General features: G+C 57.7%; 1 protein-coding gene across 2 annotated transcripts; it reads left to right on the plus strand.

Annotated features, from left to right (window-relative positions):
• The first annotated feature begins 504 nt into the window (after positions 1-504).
• Positions 505-14,241, plus strand: MST1R (macrophage stimulating 1 receptor). 2 transcript variants are annotated; one of them, XM_043886742.1, is made up of 20 exons: positions 505-2,371; positions 5,271-5,459; positions 5,534-5,662; positions 5,836-6,006; positions 6,740-6,900; positions 7,248-7,413; positions 7,527-7,663; positions 8,079-8,240; positions 8,337-8,430; positions 8,588-8,797; positions 8,908-9,054; positions 9,145-9,307; positions 9,477-9,578; positions 9,657-9,860; positions 10,125-10,205; positions 10,358-10,539; positions 10,667-10,776; positions 11,029-11,194; positions 11,580-11,716; positions 11,824-13,105. In XM_043886742.1, exons 1-20 carry the CDS (start codon positions 1,133-1,135, stop codon positions 11,831-11,833), a joined length of 3,960 nt encoding a protein of 1,319 aa, XP_043742677.1. In that variant the 5' UTR covers positions 505-1,132; the 3' UTR covers positions 11,834-13,105. The 2 variants fall into 2 exon arrangements, with proteins under 2 accessions (XP_043742677.1, XP_043742676.1); XM_043886741.1 differs by lacking the exon at positions 11,824-13,105 and adding an exon at positions 13,707-14,241 and having other exon boundaries at positions 508-2,371.
• The last annotated feature ends 8,070 nt before the right edge of the window (positions 14,242-22,311 follow it).

Here is a 22,311-nt window from a genome sequence, read left to right on the forward strand (position 1 = left end):
AACAAAGCCCTTGTTTCCCGCATTTCAGGGAGGTGCTGGAACAGAACCAGGAAGGAAGGCCAGCACTTTGTGTTCTGTTGTCCCCATCCCTACAGCTGCCACCTACTGAGGCAGTAGTAGATAGACCAGAGCTAGGGCTGGGCCTCCATGTAAGTTGTTTCTCCTCTGACTCTAAGATCCAGCCAACAGGGTGTGCCCCATCTTATAACTCCCACTGCCCTAGGCAGGCCGGATGCAAGGCAGTAGCCTCTGACCACCATCCTGTTGCAGTCAGCCCAGAGCAGGTCCACAGAGGGATAGTCCCAGAAGGGAATGGCAACCCACTCCAGTATACTTGCCTGGAGAATCCCACAGACGGAGAAGCCTGGCACGCTACAGTCATAAAGAGTCGGACACAACTCAATAACACTTTCACAGAGGGTAGTGCCACTCCTGGGGTCTCCTCAGACCTCCCCTGTGGTTCTCCACACATTCCTGGCTTCTGATCCCCACAAGGAGGGTCCCCTGGGCCCTGACCAGGAACGAGTGTCTGAGGATGTTGCTGTATCCTGGAGCCGAGAGAAGAAGGATACCAAATGGTCCTCAAACCCGCTGGGGCAATCCCTCCCACTTCCGCCCAGTTGATCGTCGGGGGGCGGGACAGGACAGCTCAGATGTTAAACGTCTCTCCGGGCCATTCCACACCCACTCACCCACAGGCCACTGAGGAAAAGGGGCCCAAGCGTAGGTGTAGGACCCAGGCTTCCGAGGGCGGGGAGAGTCGGCCAGGCAAAGGGGCTGGGCTAGGCCAGCCAGCCAGCCAGCAGGCCCCGCCCACAGCCCCGCCCCTAAGCCCCGGTCCCGTCCGCCGCGCCCGGGTAGCTCCGACAGACTTTGCTCTATCTCCGGCTGGGAGCGGCAACAAGAGCAACAGGTGAGGCGGCCTCTCTGTCTGCGTGTGTCCGCCCGCGCCAGGCGCTCGGACCCTGTGGGCAGGAGAGGGTGGTGGGCATCTCAGGAGTCCTGGTGGGGTCAGCTGCCCCGGGGCTCCCAGGATCGATACCCTCGTCGCGGGTCCCAACCCAGACTTCGAGTCTGCTCCCAGCCAGGCCCGGGTCTGCGGGAACCTCCACCGGGCCCTACCTGGGCCTCGATGGAGCCCCACCCGCCGCTGTTGCAACCTTTCCTCTTACTGCTGCTGCTGCTGCCGGCGCTGCCGGCGGTGCCCGAGACTGGCGGGTCCTGGCAGTGCCGGCGCATCCCGTATGCTGCTTCCCGCGACTTTGCTGTGGAGTATTCGGTGCCCAGCTTCTCCGCTGGTGGTCCGGTACAAGCCGTTGCAACCTACGAGGGCGGCAGGGAAGGGAGTGCGGTGTTCGTGGCCACACGCAATCGCCTCCATGTGCTTGGACCTGATCTGAAGCCAGTTGAGAGCCTGGCCACCGGCCCTGCTGGGGCCCCTGGCTGCCAGACATGTGCGGCCTGTGGCCCAGGCCCCCACGGCCCGCCGGGAGACACAGATGCGCAGGTTCTGGTGTTGGAACCGGCGCTTCCCGCACTGATCAGCTGTGGCTCCAGCCTTCGTGGCCGCTGCTTCCTGCATGAGCTAGAGCCAGGCGGGACAACCCTGCACCTGGCGCCACCGGTCTGTCTTTTCTCAGAGCACAATAGGCCAGAGGACTGTCCCGACTGTGTGGCCAGCCCCCTGGGCACCCTCGTGACTGTGGTTGAGCAGGGCCAGGCATCCTATTTGTACGTGGCATCCTCACTGGATTCGGCGGTGGCCGCCAGCTTCAGCCCACACTCGGTGTCCATCCGGCGGCTCAAGGCCGACGGCTCAGGATTCGCAGCAGGCTTCTCAGCGCTCTCGGTGCTGCCCGAGTACCTCGATTCCTACCGCATCGAATACGTGTACAGTTTCCACGCCGGAGCCTTCGTCTATTTCCTGACCGTACAGCCCACCGAAGTGGCAGCCGCTCCTGGCGCCTTGCACACGCGCCTGGCACGGCTCAGCGCTGTCGAGACCGACCTGGGCGACTACCGAGAGCTGGTCCTTGACTGCCATTTCGCCCCTAAACGCCGGCGACGCACGGCCCATGAGGGCGGGCAGCCCTACCCGGTGCTGCGGGCAGCCCACACTGCTCCGGTGGGCGGCCATCTGGCCGCTGAGCTGAGCATCCCTGAGGGCCAGGAAGTGCTCTTCGGGGTCTTCTCAGCTAGCAGAGACAGCAGCTCAGGTGCAGATCCCAACTCTGTGGTCTGTGCGTTCCCCGTCCACCTGCTGGACACTCTCATCGAGCAGGGCGTAGAGCGCTGTTGTGAGCCTCCGGTCCCTCCCGGCCTCCGGCGAGGGCTGGACTTCTTCCAGTTGCCCAGTTTTTGCCCGGATGCGGTAAGCAGAAGGAAGCAGCTCTCACTTGTGAGCAGTGCGTGTTCACTTCCCATCCACCGCTGAGAGGGTCTGGGAGGGGGAAGGCAGGCAGGGGGAAGCTTTCTCTTCAACCCAGTTTCTTAGGGGGAGTCAGTCAAATGCCATACTGAAATCTCATCTCCTGGCTAGGCTAGATGCTGTTGCTAAACCCTTTTCCTGTTTCACCCTCTCGCTTATCATGGTTTCTTGCTTTTTTGGGTAATTTCCCTGGTTATGGGAAAATTGGATTGCATCATAACTGTCTCTCTGCCAGGCACACTTCTAAACTCTGGGTACAATGGTTGTTGTCCCTTTCTACCTGTCCCCAGTTTATACACTTAGGGACACACACAAAAAGCAGCCCCTCACCCCTGATCCACAGGCAGATACTCACAAATTCACCCAGACTCACATCTACTTACCAACACAGTTTCGCTTTCCCTGTGGGAATGCTTGTTTTGCTTTGCTTTCCCAAGAGGGTGGGGCAGGAGTTGTCAGAGAATGCCCCCCTCCACCCCTGTTCCATAGATCCTTCTGGGCCTTGGAAGTTGGGGGCTTGTCAGGGAGCCTGCCTGTCCTAGGCTTTATGGACCCACTCAACACTGATTGCTCTCCGTGGGGTGACTGGGGGAGGAATCAGGACATAGTGGGTAGGCAGCCTGGCTCTAGTGGATTCCAGGAGACTCACCCCGGTCTTGTGCAAGCAACTATAAACATCTGCTTATGAGTAAAGGCCTAGGAGGGGCTGGCTGGATTGGTTCACCATGCAAGAGTCCCAGGCTTTCTTTCACTATAGCTGGGGCCCTTCTCATCCCAGGAAGGAGGTCTCCCAGCCTAGGCTGAACTAGGTGCTTCTCCCGCAGACCCTGCGCACGTTCCTTTCAGCCATGGTGTTAGGGAGCTGGAACAGAGACAGAGGATGGTCCTTAAAATGCTTTTGCCCTGAGGACGAACCTAAAACTGCCTTCTTGAGGCCACTGAAACAGTCCCAGCCTACTTAGAAGAGATTAAACCAAGGAAAATGGGTGAATGAATGAAGGGATGGCCTTGGACAAGTGGCCTTTCAGGGAACTAACCCGTAGTCACTGGTCTCAGAGTCGTCCTCTACTCTGTGGCTCTGGCCTTGCTGTGACATTCTTCGCTGTCTCCTTTTGCTCTGATTGATGCCCCAGTGGTGGGAGGAGACTTAACACACAACAAAGGGTGGGATCTCCAGCCTCCTCCTCCAGCTGATTCCATCTGGGTTGAGAAGGCCCTAGGGGTGGGAATCCCTAGTCTGGGCTTAGGGAACCCTCACTGACCTCCTCTCCTCCTCTCTGGGGATTCAGGACCTCTCTCTGACTTGGCTAGGGGTCAGGAGATCAGAAGACACCCGGCACCACTTGGCAGTACAAGACTCGAAAGGGCTAATCTCCAGCCCTGCCCACAGTCTGGCCAGGCCCCCAGGCAGTGTGTGAACCAGCCTGTCCCGTGTTTGCCCAGTGACTGGGCACATAGCCTCTAGGAGGAAAGCCACTCTGTGTTCCTTATGGCTGCCCTCACGAAGCCTGAGGGCCTCAGAGCTGGTCCCTGCCCTCCACGGGTTCAGGTGGGGTTTGAGTCTGGTGGAGTCACCCTCCTCTATGGGATATTGGACACTCCAGTGTTTTCAGGAGGCCGGGGCCCCCAGACAAACCTAAGAATCCAGAGCTAAGGCCCTGGAGCCCAGGGGCACACAGATAGGGTAGGGCCTCTGACTAGGGTAGGACCTCTTTTCCAGCACACAGCCCCACCTGTCCCTGAGTCATACAGAAAACATCTGGCTGGCTTCCTGCTCAGATCAGGACTTTTACTCACCTCCAGTCGGGACAGACTCCTAGTCCCCACCCACCCATGCTATAGATCCAGTGCGTGGAGTTTCAGGGCCCAGCTATATGCTGAGCTCTTGCTCTAAGACTACAATCAGTACTGGGGTCTCAGGACTGGGTTAAGCACACATTGTCAGACAGGGGCCTCCTGTCAGGAGGAGGACCCTTAGGCCTGGCAAGGGAGGATCCCAAGCTACGAGGGCTATACAGCCTTGCCTGCACCTTGCATCCAGCTCCAATACCCTTGCATCCATACCCTCACTTCTGGTTTCCCAGAAGCTTCCACAACCCTGACCTGGGGCACTGGGTGTCCCCCAAACACCTTCCTGCTAAAAGCAGGGGAGAAATTAGTGTCTCCTGGCACCCAGGCCTTCAGGCCCTGGTTTATCCCTCCTGTACCTCAAAGGAGATACAGGTAGCGGCTGGAGGTGCCGGAAGATCTTTGGCATCTCAGGGAGAAGGACCATGTTACCAAGCTCTTGCCGCCCAATTAATCTCAGAGTTCAGCTCCTTAAGCAGGTGGAGACATTGAAGCCTCAAGAGGTGACAGGGTTTGTTGAAATATGGGGCAGGACCAGCAGGGGGCGGGAGAGGACTCTGGTCAGGAACTCAGGACTGTCAACCCGGCTCCTCTCCTGGGAGGTGACAAAGGCCTTTGACAGGTGGGCAGACCTCTCTGAGCCCGTTTCCTTATCTGTAAAATGGGAGTTCTGAGAGAAGCCAACTCCACAACGTGGTAGTGAGAACAGAATGGGGTTGTCTCTGGAAGGCTCCATAACACGTTACCAGAATGGCTGTGGCAGGGAAGGGCCAGGTGCCGGGCAGGGGAGCCAGGCTTCTGGCCTTGGCCTTCTTCCCTGGCCTGGCTACATCTGAGAGCCCCATGGTGGAGGGTGGCGTGCCTGGCAGGTCTGGGGCCTTCTCCAGCCAGGCCAGGTAAGGGGTGGGAGTTTAGGCCACTGTGGTCCCTGACAGAGGGCCAAAGGGTTCAGCACATGGAGATGAGCCCTGACTCCTTCTTTGACCTTCCCCAGCCTGGTCTGGGGGCCTCCAGCCCCAACATCAGCTGCCGCCACTTCCCTCTGCTCGTCAGCAGAAGCCTCTTACGGGTGGACCTATTCAACGGGCTGCTGGGACCAGTGGAGGTCACGGCACTGTACGTGACCCGCCTCGACAACGTCACAGTGGCCCACATGGGCACAGCCGACGGGCGCATCCTGCAGGTGGGTCCCTCGTCTCTGCGGCCTCTCGTCCCCGGATCCCTGTCCCTGTTTTGCTCATGGCCAACCTGTCCCAGGTGGAGCTGGCCAGGTCTCTCAACTACTTGCTGTACGTGTCCAACTTCTCACTGGGCACCAATGGTCAGCCCGTGCATCGGGGTGTCAGACGCCTTGGGGACCACCTGCTCTTTGCCTCTGGGGACCAGGTAAGGTGGGCAGGGTAGGGCCTGGGGCTAGGCTGTTGGGAGCACAGGCTCCTGCTCGAATCCAGGGATGCACTGACACACAGGTCTCACCACCCTGACTGACAGTAGGACCAGGGGTTCTAGGGGGCTGAGCCTCCCCCTTCAGCCACCCCTGAGATACCTGTCTGTCCAAGGTCTTCCAGGTACCGATCCGGGGCCCTGGCTGCCGCCACTTCCTCACCTGTGGGCGCTGCCTGCGGGCACAGCGTTTCATGGGCTGTGGATGGTGTGGGGGCATGTGCGGCTGGCAGAAGGAATGTCCTGGCTCCTGGCAACAGGACTATTGCCCACCCGAGCTTACTGAGGTATGGCTTGCCCGGCAGGGCACAGTTAAGGGATGGGACCTGCTGGGCCTGGGGTGGGAGTCAGCAAGTCTTAACCATGATCCTCCTCAGGTCTGGGATGTCCCAAGTAGCTATAAGGAGGCCACATTCAAAGACTTTGAGACAGAATAGTACTGAGTGAGGACTAGCATGTGACCTAGAACAGAGGTCCCCAACCTCCGGGCTGCAGATCAGTACCTCCTGTTAGATCAGCTGCAGCATTAGATTATAAATAAAGTACACAATAAATACAGTGTGCTTGAGTCATCCCGAAACCATCTCTCCTCTTCCTGGTCCATGGAAAAATTGTCTCTTGTGAAACCAGTCCCTGGTACCAAAAAACGTTGGGGACTGCTGACCTAGAGTGAAGGGATTCCCAGGTGGCGCTAGCAGTAAGGAACCCACCTGCCAATGCAAGAGATGAGGGTTCAGTCCCTGGGTCGGAAAGAGCCCCTGTAGGAGAGCATGGCAACCCACTCCAATATTCTTGCCTGGAGAATCCCATGGACAGAGGAGCCTAGTAGGCTATAGTCCATAGGGTCACACAGAGTCATACATGACTGAAGTGACTTAGCACCCAGCATGCAAGCTTGACCTAGAGTGACTGGAGTGTGTGGCAGGCAAGGAGTATGGCAGAAAACTTAGAGGGAAGCAGACAGGCCTGAGAGTCCTGACCCACAGAGGGACTCGGGCTATGTTCTCCTCCCCCTTTCAGTTCTATCCCAGCAGTGGACCCCTAAGGGGCAGCACAAGGCTGACCCTATGTGGCTCCAACTTTTACCTGTACCCTGCTGGTCTGGTGCCTGAAGGCACCCATCAGGTCACTGTGGGTCGAAGTCCCTGCCGACTGTTACCGAAAGGCAACTCAGACCTCAGGTATGACCTGGTCCCTGCTGTTTCTGTCCCTGATGTGGGTAACCAAGCAGCCCCTTTGCTGTGAGATCCTGTCCTCTGCTTGCGTGGGGCAAGCTGCTGTAGCTCTGCTTGTTTTGTGTCTGGGGTGACATCTCTATCCCTTTCTGAGCCTGCATGTGTCTTACCTGTCTGTTGAGTTATGGCCAAACTAGTCCCTGCACTGACAGTTCCTATTGACCCAGGATTAAGGCATGGGTAGATAGAGGCTATCTTTAAGCTCAGAGGAGACTTGTGATTTGTGGTGGGCAGGCCACTAGGCCTGTGTGACCCATCCCCCTGGCCGACCTTGAGTTCCCTTGATGTCCCAGCCGACTGCCCCGGAAGGACTTCATAGAGGATTTTGAATGTGAGCTGGAGCCCTTGAGCACGCAGGTAGCCGGGCCTGCCAACGTCAGCCTCACTGTGACCAACATGCCACTGGGCAGGCACTTCCGGATAGATGGCACTTCCATGCTAGGAGGCTTCTCTTTCATGGTGAGGCCACCTTGCCTTGTCTGTGTCCTTGGGCAGGTGGGCAGTTTGGGCAGGGAAGGGTTTGGAAGGGAGGGCCTCCTATTCCAAGCTAAGCCACCTCCATGCCCTCTTAGGAGCCAGTGCTGACAGCAGTCCGACCCTTCTTTGGCCCTCGGGCAGGAGGTACCTGCCTCACCCTTGAAGGCCGAGGCCTGTCTATTGGCACTAGCCAGGCTGTGCTGGTCAATGGGACTGAGTGCCCGCTGAAACAGTAAGAGCCAGTGGGAAGGGGGATGGGAGGCGACAGGGTCGCACATAGGGGAACCCTCACCAGGGAGGGCTTGGATCCCCGTCAGGGTAGGGGAGGAGGGCTCAGTCATTCAGTGGAGGGAACGGACCAGGAAGAAGTGTCTGTTGCTCCCTCCAGCCCAGAGGTGGTTTGAGGATGGTGAGAGAGCCCATTTTAGTGTCCATTGGCTGCAGCCAGCGCTGTAGGGACTCTGCTCCTCCCTGACTTCTTGGAGGCCTTACTGGGACCATCCTGTCTTCAAACAGACCATGGAGTTTGGGCAGATTGGGGGGAGATGACCAACAGAGGAACTGGGAGGGGTCTGTCAGCCCCTGGAGGAGCCAGGCCTGGCCATCACTTGGAAGGTGCCCCTGAGCCCAATCCCCCTGTTCTGCAGGGTCAGCGAGGGGCAGCTTTTATGCACCACGCCCCCTGGGGCCGCTACTGCCAGCGTTCCCATTCGCCTGCAGGTAGGGGGCGCCGAGGTGCCTGGCTCTTGGAACTTCCACTACCGGGAAGACCCCATCGTCCTGGGCATCAGCCCCAAATGTGGCTATACGTAAGTGTCACCTCCTCGCCCACTCTGGTCTCTGAAGGATGAGGGGTCCAGCCTCAGAGAGTACCCTGAGACCCACCACCCTGCTCTCCTCCACAGCGGCTCCCACGTCACCATCCGTGGTCAGCATCTGACTTCAGCATGGCACCTCACGCTGTCATTCCATGATGGGGTCAGGGCAGTGGAGAACAGGGTGAGCGGGCGCCGGCAGCTGCTGAGTGGGCACTTGCCAGGAGGGAGGAAGGCCACACCAGTCCCCTGAGTTCCAGCCCCAGCCCACGCTGGGTTCAGGGGGCTGGGGTGGCCAAAGTAGGATACCCGGGCTTACTGCTCTCACCTGGGCCCCGCAGTGTGAGGGGCAGCTCCCGGAGCAACACAGGTGCCGCTTGCCCGAATACGTGGTCCGAGGCCGCCGAGGGTGGGTGACAGGGAACCTGAGTGTCCGTGGGGATGGAGCCCCTGGCTTCACACTGCCTGGCTTTCGCTTCCTGCCTCCACCCCACCCACCCAGCAAGGGCCTGGCCCCCCTGAAGCCTGAGGAGCATGCCATTAAGTTTGAGGTAAGTGTAGGGGATGAGGGGTAAGAACAGTGGAGGGGGTAGGGCTGCAGCCTCGCCGAAGGAGCGTGGGGTGGGGGGGCACTGGCCAGCCCCCGTGACTGTCTCTGCAGTACATCGGGCTGGGCGCTGTGGCCGACTGCGTGGCTATGAATGTGACTGTGAGTGGCAAGAGCTGCCAGCACGAGCTGCGGGGGGATGTGGTGGTCTGCCCCCTGCCCCCCTCCCTGCAACTTGGCAAGAATGGTGCTCCACTGCAGGTAGGCAGCTCTGTTGGCCCTCCTCAGGAGGCACGGGTTGGGGGGGGCGGTCTACAGGCTGGGCCTGAGCCACCACCTAATGCCCCCCAGGTCTGCGTGGATGGTGGGTGCTCCACCCTGGGCAAGGTAGTGCGGCCAGGTCTGGAAGGGGTCCCCCAGAGTACGCTCCTCGGGGTCCTCCTGGCTCTGCTCCTGCTTGTGGCTGTGCTGGCTGCCATACTGGTCCTCGGTTACCGCCGGAGGAAGCAGCTAGGTGAGCCCTACACTGCCATCCTCACCCAGCCCTCACCCCCAAACTATGATGTCTCCAAGCCCCTATATCCTCTCTCTGCCCAGGCCTTGGGGGTCTGCCCACACCTCCGGGTCTGGGTCAGCCTCTGGGACCTTGGAGTGGCTGGCTACCAGCAGGCATTTGTCTACAGTTCTTTCTCGGAACCTGGAAGACTTGGCCTCCCTGGACCGGACCACTGGAGCCATGCCTCTGCCTCTGCTCCGCTCAGGCTCTGACTACAGAAATGGCCTTGGTGAGATGCTAGATGTGCTGGAAGGTGGGACCATACTGTCTGCTCCACCAGCCCCTCATTCCCTCTCTTCCTCCACAGCCCCTCCTATCACTGGCCAGGATTCCTCCACTCAGGTCCACAGAATATCCTCCTCAGACAGCGGGGATGGGTCCCGTGTCCCACTGCTGCGGAAAGGATCCATCCAGCTTGGGGACCTGGACTCTGTGCTCCTGGCTGAGGTCAAGGATGTACTGATTCCCCATGAAAGGGTGGTCACCCATGCTGACCGAGTCATTGGCAAAGGTATGGGTGCTAGACCAGGTGGAATGGGGGTAGAGATGGAGTCCTGAGATGACATGGGCTCGAGGGACAGTTGGGCAGGACTCTGAGCCCCCATTTGCTCATCTGTGAAATAGGAACTCTGTCTTCAGTGGGTTCTGGTGCAGATTAAGTGGGTATGGGAGGCTTTGCCATCACTAGTTGGAGCTCTGAGGTCTGGTTGCCAGTGGGTGGGAGTGGTGCGAACTCTGGGCCCTGGGGCCCCTCTCACCATCTCTCCCTCATCAGGCCATTTTGGAGTTGTCTACCATGGAGAATACACAGATGAGGCCCAGAATCGAATCCACTGTGCCATCAAGTCCCTGAGTCGTAAGTGGAACAGAGGCTGGGAGGATCCTCATCCCTGCTATGCTATCACTCGGCTCTGTGACCCTGAGCAGGAGACTTTTGTTTCCTCCGTTTCCCCATCTGACCCTTATCAGGGGTTCCCCACCCTGGGCCTGACTCCAGCCTCCCTGCAGGCATCACAGAGGTGCAGGAGGTGGAGGCCTTCCTGCGAGAGGGGCTGCTCATGCGCCGTCTGCACCACCCGAACGTGCTGGCTCTCATCGGCATTGTGCTGCCCCCGGAAGGACTGCCCCGCGTGCTGCTGCCCTACATGCGCCATGGAGACCTGCTGCAGTTCATCCGCTCACCCCAGCGGGTCAGTCGGTGCTTAGCTGACCCTGGGTTCTGGGGGGTGGATAGGAGGGGGGGCTTGGGCAGCAGCTGGGCATGGAGCTGCTCTGCCCTCACCTACTGACCCACCTGTGTCCCCCACCCACCCCCAGAATCCCACAGTAAAGGACCTCATCAGCTTCGGCCTGCAGGTGGCCCACGGCATGGAGTACCTGGCCGGGCAGAAGTTTGTGCACCGGGACCTGGCTGCTCGGAACTGCATGTGAGTGGCCAGAGTGAAGCCAGGGGGCGGAGCACCAGGGCATGCAGCTGAAGGCGCCCCCAGGGAAGGCCCACGCTGCATTCCTTGCTCTACAGCCCTGGACATGTCCTTCCCTCTCTGGTCCTCCATTTTTCTGTATGCCCAGTGCAGGCTTGGGTTGGACGCTGTGGCTCAGAAACCCTGTGAGGGCCTGAGATAGATGGGTTCGGGGCCTGGTGGTGACCAGTCCTGAGTGCGATCCTCCCCTCCCAGGCTGGATGAGTCATTCACGGTCAAGGTGGCTGACTTTGGTCTGGCCCGTGACGTCCTGGACAAGGAGTACTACAGTGTCCAGCAGCACCGCCACGCTCGCCTGCCTGTCAAGTGGATGGCACTGGAGAGCCTGCAGACCTACAGATTCACCACCAAGTCCGACGTGGTGAGGCCCCACCTGCCCCAGAGTCCACCCAGCCTCAGACAACACTTGGCCTTGCCCATTCAACTCTGGATGTTGATGAACCCAGGGAACCCTGTGTTGGGCGGTGCCCGCAGCCCATTTGCCCATCTCTGGGCAGGTATCAGGGCAAGAGGTGGCTCTTCACAGGCAATCCAGGCCTTGCCGAGCCCCAGCTCTGGGCAGGCTCAGGGGTGATGAGTGGGGACAGAACGAAGATGCTTGTGAAGTATAGAAGAACAGTTCCGATTTGGGGGTGGAGCCCCTCATTTCCAACTAGCGGGCTCTGGGAAGGAGCAGACCTGGAGGGGTCCACCTGTCCCCAGATTTGAGCTGAAAGTTGAGTCCCTTCACCTGTCCCCTCCCACAGTGGTCCTATGGTGTACTGTTATGGGAGCTGCTTACGCGGGGTGCCCCTCCATACCCCCACATCGACCCTTTCGACCTCACTCACTTCCTGGCCCAGGGTCGGCGCCTGCCCCAGCCTGAGTATTGCCCAGATTCTCTGTGAGTATATGGACATGGTGATGGGGAGGGAGCTGGGACCTAGAGACAAGAAGGGGAAGAGGGGGCTGGAGACAGAGTTCTTGCCTGGCTTTCTGACTCGTTCTCAGGTCGACCTAGAAAGGGACCCTCTCTGAGGCTCAGTTTCCTCATCTGTGGACTGGTTTCACCAGCATCGGGGCTTGGTGCTAGAAGGAGATCATGGTTGCCATGGTAACAGCATTCTTAACTCAGAGTCTGGGTTGAGGCCAGTGATTTCATTTCCCAGCACTCCTCTCCCCACAATCCCCACCAAGGGGGGCTGTTTTTCATCGCTTCCACTTACTTAACCTCAAGGAAAGGTTCCATTAGCTCCCACACTAAGCCCCCTCCACATCTCCAGATCAAAAATTGTTTTTCACTGGATATAGTTTCGGATTCCCTGTTCCCGGAGGCCTGGCAGCAGCTGTGTTTCATCAGTGCCTGTTGGGTGGTTTAGCTTCATAAGCAGCACGCATGCCTTAGCCATGCTCAGGTCTTTGAGGTTAGAACGGGAAGAACCAGGTCACAGGTAAAGGTGGCTAATGATTCCTGTCTCACTCAGCTCGTGTTCCAGAAGGGTATGAGTAACCCTTCCTCACAGCCCTGCCTGCCTTGCTTTTGCTTTTCATTATTTATTTCACCAATGCATCTGCTTCAAAGTCAGGGAAATTAACTTCTGCCTCCGGGTCAGGCTCCCTGAAACAGACTCTGAGATGGAGATTTACATGCAGGTGGTTGATTCCTAGGTTGGGGGCAAGGGAAGCAGAACTAGGTAGGCAGAGAAGTAGAGCTGTGATGCAGACGTAAAAGAGGCTGCTGTCCATCCCCCGGGATCTCTGGAATTGGGATGGCCCTTCAGAGTTTTCTGAAATTGAGACCCAGAGGCCCGGGTCTTTGCACCAGACATACATCAGTCACTGCTTACAGCTGTCCAGGAGGAAGGAGTGTGAGCCTGGAGGAGGCATTTCTTTTCTGCCTAGGGCAATTCCTAGAGGGGACCTCAGTCAAGAGCTATCAGCAACCACAGGGAGAATGAAGGGGGCCATGCCACCATCCTCTAAACCAGGGGAAGTCCATTGTCTCTGGGCTTCAGTTTCCTCATCTGTAGAGTTAGAGTGATCACAGTACCTCCCGCAGAGGTCTGAGAATTATATGAGATTATCATGTGTAGGGCACTTTTAGTATCATTTAGGGCAGGGATGACATTTCCAAGATAAAGGGGCATGTATTAGGACCCACCAGACAAACACAAAGAAACTGCTTGGGATCCATGGTGCCAAAGAAAGTGAAAGAAAAGTGAAAGTGTTAGTTGCTCAGTCATGTCTGACTCTTTGCAACCCTGTGGACTGTAGCCCACCAGGCTCCTCTGTCCATAAAATTCTCCATACAAGAATACTAGAGTAGGTTGCCATTCCCTTCTCCAGGGTATCTTCCTGACCCAGGGATCGAACCCAGGTCTCCTGCATTGTGGACAGAATCTTTACAACCTGAGCCACCAGGAAAGCCCATATGATGCCAACCAGTTGCCCGACAATCTCAGGGCTTTGAATCCCCATTTCCTCAGACCTGGGCTTCCTTCCTGGAAGACCTGTGATGATAACTGCGATAGCTTGTGAGCTGGGCCCTAAGCTCTGAACTTCATAGGAATCTTCTCACTTTATGCCCCAACAACTCTGTGATCAGAGAAGGATCCAGAGGCACAGAGAGGTTAAGGAAGTTGTTAAGATCACAGCACCCAGGTCACAGGACACAAGAGCCCAGCCTCTCAACCCCTGAGGCAATTCGACCTCTGCCAGGGTGGGAAGGCAGGCAGTTATAATAGGAGCTTCCTTGTAATTGGGTGAGGCAAGGCATCAGCCATGTCACCCGCTCTTGTCCGCTGTGGCCTGCCAGGGGGCTCACCGCAGGTGGGTAGCCCAGAAGCTCTGGGTGGGGGTGCACCGTGCCCCTAATGTTTTCCTCTCCCCGGTAGGTACACTGTGATGCAGCACTGCTGGGCGGCGGACCCCACGGTGCGACCCACCTTTGGAGAGCTAGCAGGGGAAGTGGCACTCGTGGTAGCCACGCTGCGAGGGGACCACTACGTGCAGCTGCCCGTGGCCTACGTGAACATGGGCCCTGGTGCCCCTGACAAGGCAATCACGCCCTCGGAACAGTCACCGTCCCCAACAGTGCACAGGAGCCCGGGGCGGCCCCGGCCCCTCTCAGAGCCACCGAGGCCCACGTGACCTCAGCCCCAGGCAGGCCTTGGGGCTTGGACCTGCATAGCGCTGGCAGTTACCCCAAGCTGCTTCTGGGCTGGTCTCTGCCGTGTCCCGGCCCCTTCACCTTCAGGGGCGCAGGAGGACTGCAAGGCATATTGGTCTCTGGCTTCTCAGGGGGAGCCAGTGCAGGGATCCTTGATGCAGTATTTATGAGGTGTCTGCTGCGTGCCTGGCTGCTGGGCACAGGGGACTCAGTGGTGACCACTGGCCCTAAAATCAGTAAATGAACAAGTGAATATTTAAGTACACTTTGTGGTAAATGCTATGAAAGGAAAAGACAGGCTGCTCTGAGGGAAGGGAGGACAGCTCTAGATAGATGAAGAGGGAGATAAGGGAGGCCACCCCAGGAGGTGACATTTTTGCTGGGATGTTGTCAGATGGGAACTGCGTCTCCAGAAGCACCAGAAGCGGTTGGGGGAAGAGAGTTTTGGCAGAGTGAACAGCCCATGCAAAGGCCCTGAGGCTGGAAAGGGGTTGGGTTGGCAAAAAGGCTCCAGAGAACAGGAAGGGCAGGCCAGGCCCACATCCAGATTACAGGGCCCTGGGGACTTTCAGATGGAACCAAGAAGGGTAGGTTGAAAACCCAGACATGCAGCAGCCACGATGGCTTCTACTGTTGCCCATTCCGCCTGTCCCATTGCCTAGGCCCTAGCCCCACTCCAGGGCTCCCTGCTCCACCAGCACCCTTCCCCTAACTGCCCGCCCCCACCCACTGTTAAGGCATGGAGACTTGTCCCCCTCTCCCCCAGTCATGACAGCATTGCTCTTGCAGCCTTGAGAGAGATAAGCCTGCAGCAAGGCCTCAGCTCCACACTTTCAAGGCACCAGCTTCGAGGTGCAGAAGGCTCGGGCTATTTATACTCGTCAAGGCCACAGTGCAATAGCCACTAGAGGGGCACCTCCACCAGAGAAGGACAGCATCTTCCTCCTTGGGCTGCTGCTCCCCCATGCCCTTAAGGCTGAGGGGGCCACTGGGCCCTGTTTGGGGTGGACACCTGGGTGACCAGGGTGACTGGGTCCTGGACCTGCGCCGTGGTGGGTCCTCCCTCTTACTCAGGCTTCCCATGGCCTCTCTCTCATCAGCTGGGGGACCCTGACTCACCCTAAGGGAAGTAGGCTCCCACCCCTTTGAGTCGCCAGCTCTCTGGCTCATCATGCATGGAACCCTGGGTTTGGGGCAGGGTAAGCAGAGTAGGGGTCTCCTTGGGACTGGAGCTGCCTAGCTGTTTTTTACCCATCTGTTGCCCACTCTGTCACCTCAGGTCAGAGGGAGGCCCAGATATGGGAGCCTGAAGGACTCTGAGGACAGGTAGGTAAAGCTTAAATGAAGACTCAAGCTCTAGGGCAAGGGTCTGAAGATCAGGGCTCTAGAAGCTAGAGAGGAGTAGAGACGGACTCCGTCTGCCTGTTTACCACCTCATCCCTGATGCCCAAGAGTGCAGGCAAGGAGGAGGAGGCTGTAGCATTGCACACTCTGCCAGGGACCTCTGGGCTCCTCCTTGCCTTGTGTCATCCCTCAGGCTGGGAGAGAAGTGAGTGGAATGGTCCTGGAACCCTCCCACAGCTGTGGTCCCCGTTCCAGTTAGAAAGGACTGTCTCCATCCCTCTACCTGGTAGTTCTTGTGCCCTAATCTCATCCTGGGGATCTAAGGGTGACCCCAGGCTTGGAGCTGGGTGGGGAGTGAGGACAAGGCTCAGAGGCTTCACTGAAGTTAGACTGAGGCTCCTTCCCCACTGGGCCTCTGCAGCTTAGGGACCATGAGCTTATCATGAGCCCAGATAAGAAAGGGATAAGAAAGGGACTCAGGGAACTTCCCTGGTGCTTCAGTGACTAAGACTCCATGCTCCCAGTGCAGGGGGCCCAGGTTCAATCCCTGGTCAGGGATTATATCTCACATGCCACAACTAAGAGTTCACATGTCTCAATTGAAGATCCTTCATGCTGCAACTAAAGAGTCCACATGTTGCAACTAAGACCTGGTGCAGCCAAATATATATATATTTACTTATATATATATATATATAAGAGAGAGACTCAGAGAGGAAGGGGATTCTCTGGATAGGAGGGAACGTTATCGAGGAGAGAAGGGAGAGGGAAGACACTCAGCAGGTGTCAGTTTCCTGTATAGCCAGAATATGGGGCTTTGGGCCTGTTTCTGGGCCAAGGGCCTCCAGGGCCAGGATTCTCTAGGGAGGGGACACACTTAAGCAGGTGCTTGACACAACTGCACCGCCTCTCCCTAACACTGAAGCCCCCAAGCTCTGAACTCTGTTCTCAGAGCCATTTGCTAGTCCTAAGTTCATCTGGAGTAATTGAAGATGGAACTGCTTCAGGGTTTCCAGGTCCTGCCTGGGCCACCAGGGAAGAAAGGAAGAATTAGTTCTAGCTGCCCACCATGGGCTGAGCAGAACAGGAGCTTTGAGTGGCTTCCAGGGCTCATGAAGCCTGGGTTGCCTTTCCCTTATTTATTTGTTTGTTTTTTGCATCTCCCTTGGGGGAGGCCTGAGTAGTGGCCGGAGCAAGAGGGAAATTGCTGGTGGCCCTGGTGGGCCCAGGCCTGTCACTGGGGTTGGATGGGATGAGCGCAGGTTTCTCCCACGGCTCTGGGAGTCCAGTCTTCCCATCATGAGCTGTGCGGAGTGGGTGTCAGCCTGTCTGCCTCGTCTCCCTCCATTGCAGTCCAGTGGGGCTGGGGGCCGGCAGGTGCCAACAGAGGCTGGAGGGAGGCCAGGCTGGGAGCTGGGGCTGAGGAAGCGGCAGATGACTCACATCCTCCTGATTGCCCATTGGTGTCAGTGTCGTCTGGCACCTGGAGGGCAGACATGGGGTAGACCGACCTGCTTTGATGGGGGACCAGGAGTCTGGTCTGGGATTCCCCTTATGCCAAAGCCCCAGTCTTTCAGAGAATTTCCACAGGGATCCAAAGGCTCTCTAGGGGTCGCCCCTGAGGGCTCCAGACACAACCCCATTTCAAACCCTGAGACCTTTCTGGGACAATGACATCATCGGTCATTCCTTGGAGCAGGCCATGAGGCCCTGGGTCCACCTCTGGCACCACTGCATGAACTAACTCCCTGCAGCTGTAGGAGACCCGCCCCTCCCCCAGGGCTGGGTGGGGCTGGGGGGCCGTAGGTGCTGCTGGGAGGGTCCGAGGCTCAGGAAGGCCCAGCATGCATCTTTCACACCTAGTGCCTCTGCCTGGAGAGAAGCAGCCCTGAGAATCGATAACCGAGCGCTGGTCTAGCATCTGCCAGCCCCTGGTGAAAAACACCTATTACTCCACGCTGGGCTGGAGAACTCTCCTCCGTGAAGACCCAGGAACCGAGCATCTCTTCATCCACAGCCTCTGCTCTGCCCATGTGAGAGTCCAGTCAGCTCAAAGGTGGAGCTACTCCAGCCTGGAGGAGGGGGGATGACTTGAGGAACCACCCCCAGCGTTCCCCATCCGTCGCTGTGGGCCAGCTGAGCCTCAGTCTCTCCCTCCATTCTTTTGGGGGTTCATTCCGGTTAGAGTTTTTAGTCCGATGAGCCTAGATGCCAAGAGAGCCTAGCACCAGCTCCTGTCCGTCGGTGGCTACCCGTTTGCCCACAACTTCTGCTCCACCCATCCAGGAGCTGGGACCTTGGAAGGGAAGCAGAGGTATTAATGGTCCTGACAGCCAGCCTGTGCCATGCAGGTAGCGGGAGGGCCCTTGGGTTTGGCCCTCATCAGTCTCATTGTTGCTTTGTGGGAGCTCGAGCTGGTGGGGCCCGGCCTGTGACAGTTGCTATTCTGAGCTCAGATGGTGGGAGCGGAGGGACATTGCTGAATCCCTGGGGCTCTGCATGGGCAGAGGCAGATGGAGCATGAGATCCAGGGGCATCTTTGCCTTCTCTCTCATTCATTTCCCTTCATATTGATTTAGCCACTCGCAAACTTGTGATCTTAGACTGGGCAGTTGGGATCTGGGAATGAATCAGGGAAGACAGGGGACTCAAAAGCAGCTGGTGGCCAAGATCACAGGATTCGATTAGCTCTGAAACCAGATCTCCCTTTCTCATGCCACAAGTCTCCCCACCTTGCCCCCCCATTCCGGTGCAACAGGGACCATGGAGACCTAGAGGCCCCCAGAGGCACACAGCCCACGTGTCTGGGCTATGCTCCTGCCTGGAGTGCCCTCCCTCCACAGATCTAAGTGCTACCTATGTGCAGCCTCTGGGACACAGGGCTAGCGTCTGAGGCCCTGGACAGTAGGCAGGGATGAGCTGCTGGGGAACCAGGCATTGCTTTTTACTCCATTAGCAAGTGGTTGTCTGCACTAGGAGCCCTTTAAGATGTCTTTTTTTTTTTTACATATTTTATTTTATTTATTTATTTGTCTGCACCAGGTCTTAGTTTTGATATAGGGGCTCTTTAGTTGCAGCATGTGGGATCTAGTTCCCTGACCAGGGGTCAAACTCAGGGCCTTTGCATCAGGGAGCGTGGAGTCTTAGTCCCTGGACCACCAGGAGAATGCCCCGAAGGCTCCTCTGTAGTCCCCCTGGGCTACACGGTAGTGACAGCTTCAGCCAGCCATCGGCCCTGCTGACATGTCTCTCCAAGCTGGGGAGCCCCCTCTTCAAAGGGGGAAAGGAATTCTTTGGGTTGCCCCATCACTCTGTCCCCATGGGCTCCTGCCCCGCTCTCTGTGACGCAGCCATCTGTTCTTAAAGTCTCCCCCACCCTCCACAGGGACCCTGTGGAAAGGCAGCCCTCCTCACATCCCCGTTGCAGGTGTGGTGGGAGGTCTCTTTTCGCTAGTCTTGAGGCCCTGCTTCTGGCAGCAAGGACTCCCTCTTCCTCCCTCCCGACTCCTGGATGGATGGGGGGGCTGCTCCCAGGGAAGCGGTGAGGGGAGCTGGCTGCAGCCCCTCAGCCAGCTGTGGACAGCAGTCAGGGTGGCTGTGCTGTTGGCCTCCCTTGTGGCTGTTGCGGCTGGCCATCTTTCACGCAGAGTTACGTAAGCTTGAGTCAATTGGAGCTCAGAGCGGTTCATTGTGGGCTATTTTTAAGCTGTAACACATCACAGCAGAGGGGTCACTGCACCATGGCTTGCAGGGAAGGTTGTTTAAACATCTGTTATTTAAATTTTCCCTGAGCCTTGGAGCTCAAAAGTCACGTCTTCCCGCACTCTTGGATTCTGCCTTTCACATCCCAGGTGAGGTGTATTATCACCCCTCATCCTGCCATAGCTTCCTCTAGGGCTGGGCTTTTCTGCACCATAACTGCCATTGTTTGGGATCAGGCAGGGAATGGGGCAGGGAGAAGGTGCCAGCTCCATGGAATGGGTGCACCCGGGCCGAAGAGACTTCCAGGGAAGCAGGAAGATAGAGTTCTCAGGGAGGAAAGGAAAACACAGAGTGCTGGGTATAGAGCTGAGAGGTGGCAGATACAGCCTTCCTCCTGGGGGGCTTTGGTTTCCCATCAGGACCCACCCAGAGAGGGTTGATAACAAGGTCCTTTCGGGGGGCTTTTCAGAAGCCCGCCTTTGCCTGGGCTGTGCTCCTGCCTGGAGTGCCCTCCCCCCACAGATCTAAGTGCTACCCATGTGCAGCCTCTGGGACACAGGGCTGGTGTCTGAGCCCCTGGACAGTAGGCAGGGATGAGCTGCTGGGGAAACGGGCATTGCTTTTCACTCCATTAGCAAGTGCTTGGCTGCACTGGGAGCCCCTTAAGACTTCTTTTTTTACATATTTAATTTTATTTATTTATTTGGCTGCACCAGGTCTTAGTTGCAGTACATGGACTCTTTAGTTGCAGCCTGTGGGATCTAGTTCCCTGACCAGGGATTGAACTCAGGGCCTTTGTGTTGGGAGTGTGGAGTCTTAGTCCCTGGACCACCAGGAAAGTCCCCCTAAGGCTCCTTTTGATCCTAGAGTTTTTAAAGATGTCTAGAGTCTTCCCAGAGTACAGGGCAGGGAAGGCAGTTCATCTGGAAGAGTGCAGGGCCAGGGACTTGACAGCTGACCCCTGGGAACACCACTGAGCCCAAGACACGTCTGTGTTGAAGAAGCAGGCCTGGGGGACTTGGCTGCTCACGGGGCCTTTCCTGCCTACCATCCCCAGAGCCTCCTGAGTAGGAGGATTCCAGCCTGATCCACGGGGAAGGAAGGTTTCTCAGAGTGAGCAGACTGTCCCCACCTCCTGAGGTCTGACACTCTCCCCAGGGTTTGGGGCCCCCCAACTCTCCGAGCCAGCCCGGAGTGGGTCAGGTGAAGCGTGAAGAGAGGCAGTGCTGAAACCTGCCCTCACAGAGGAGTCTCGGTATGGCCTTCCCCTCAGACTGAGCTCCTCCCTGTTGCTTCTTGGCCCCTTCATCCCAGACAGCCCTCAGCCTGGGGAATGGGCTCAGCTGGGGGGGGAGGGGCTCTCCAGGTTGCCATGGCAACACGTTGGCCCTCCTCACTTTCCAGAATCAGAAATAGAATTGGATGCCCTTCTTCCTGGTGAGAGACTATTTAAAAACATGTTGGGGGGAGGGGTACAGGGGCAATGTCCCTGCCTGATCCCCAGTGGGGGCTGGGTAGAAGGGACCCAGCCTGGGAGCTTCTCTGACTGCCCCGCTGCCCCTCCCCTTAGCTGGATGAAGTGGAGTGGGCTTTGATCAGCCAAGAATTGTGAGTACAAAAGACTCAGCCTGGTCCCACAGGGTAAGTAACTAGCCCCTACTCGGCCAGGTCCTGGGAGGCACTGGCTTAGTTGTGCCCCCCAGGAAAATGCCCTCTCCCAGGCCTGAGCCACCTGCTAAGCTACAGGGAGGAGCAGCAGGGCCAAGTGGGATATAGCTTGAGTATCGAGGGATTGAGGCTGCAGAGCTCGGAAGGGAGGCATGTTGGTTCCCTTCCAGCAGAGCCCATGCCCGCGTGGCCCTGGGCATGACACCCAGTGGTGGCACCGGAAGTTAGTGAAGTGTGAGCCCCGAGCTTGGTGGCCTGGCCTCGGAGTCCGCTCTACAACTCACTAGCTGCAACCTCTGCAGGTTCTCTCTCCCCCCTGTGCTTTGGTTGCCTCGTCTGTAAAATAAGGATGACAGCACCCGGCTCTCACTGAATTGCTGCGAGGCTGGGTCGTGGTGCTCAGCACTGCCAGGCACAGAGGAAGCGCCCAGTCCATAGCAGTCGCTGTTCTCATCGCCATCGGGGTGTGTGCGTCCCAGGTGGGAAAAGCTGTCTCCCCTCTCCAGACTGCCTTCTCTGGTCCTTCCTTCGTGGGCCACACCCTTCTCAGGGCAGTCGCTGAGGACCTCAGCCCTGACAGAAAGGGTTATGCCTCACTTCCCCAGGAGGCGGGGGATGGCCAGGCAGTGATTTTCAGGGCCTCCTTCCCTGCACCCTCCCTCCAGCCCTCCCACAAGCACAACAGGCTGCTACTAGCATCTCTGTCACGGGGGAAAAACAAAACCAGATTAAAAAAAAAAAAAGCAGTATGCTCAGGGACAGAGATTACTGAGGTGAATAGTGTTCAGCAAGCCTGTGTGTGTGTGAATGCATGCACGCTCAGGCCACAGAGCCTTGGGCCATGCCACCTTCCTGGACCAGAGTGTCATGAGCAGCAGTGTCCAGAGACCTCTGTCCTCCTTCTTCATCAAAAGCGGCATCTGGGGAACAGGGAGGGGCCCTGGGGGCCTGAGCTGTGGCTGAGTCAGGCTTTGCCCAGGAAGGTACAGATGAAGCACCAAGCTAGCCTTGGTCCCTGGTCACATCGCTTCACACCCCACGGCCAACCGTAAGCATTATTTTTAACTTTTGTGAAAACACACCATTTCAGAGGACAAGACTACAGCTGCATTCTCCACAGACCTGTTTCCTGGGTAGAAAGACTGAGGCCTAAGAGGATAGCCCTGGAGGACAAGAGGGAGGAGGCCCAGAGCTCATAGCTGGGGGAGGGAGGAAGGTCTGACCCCACCCCAGTCAGAACTTCCAGACCCAGGCCTTCGGCAATGGGGGGGGGGGTTCCCCAAACCAGGCCTGTTCTCTGTTTGCCCATCTACGAAATGGAGCGTGGAGCCGCCCGCCTGGCCTAACACCCTCCTTTCGTGTGTGCTGCCCAAGCCCAGTCCTTTGTCCAACTTGTCCTCACCGTGTGCGGCCCCGACACCCAGTCCTTCAGCCACATACTCCCAGTGTGAAGCAGCCCCATGCCCTCGGCGTGGGCAGTCCCCTAACCTCTGCGTCCCCATTGTGCCCCATTGTGTAATCGCTCTTTGGCTGGTCCAGTGTCCACCGGGGCGCAGCCCTACGCCCGGTATTCTGCCAACGTGAGGCAGAATGTGACAAGAGCTAGAACATTGTGA

The sequence above is a fragment of the Cervus elaphus genome, chromosome 24 (assembly GCF_910594005.1).
Source record: "Cervus elaphus chromosome 24, mCerEla1.1, whole genome shotgun sequence".
NCBI lineage: Eukaryota > Metazoa > Chordata > Mammalia > Artiodactyla > Cervidae > Cervus > Cervus elaphus.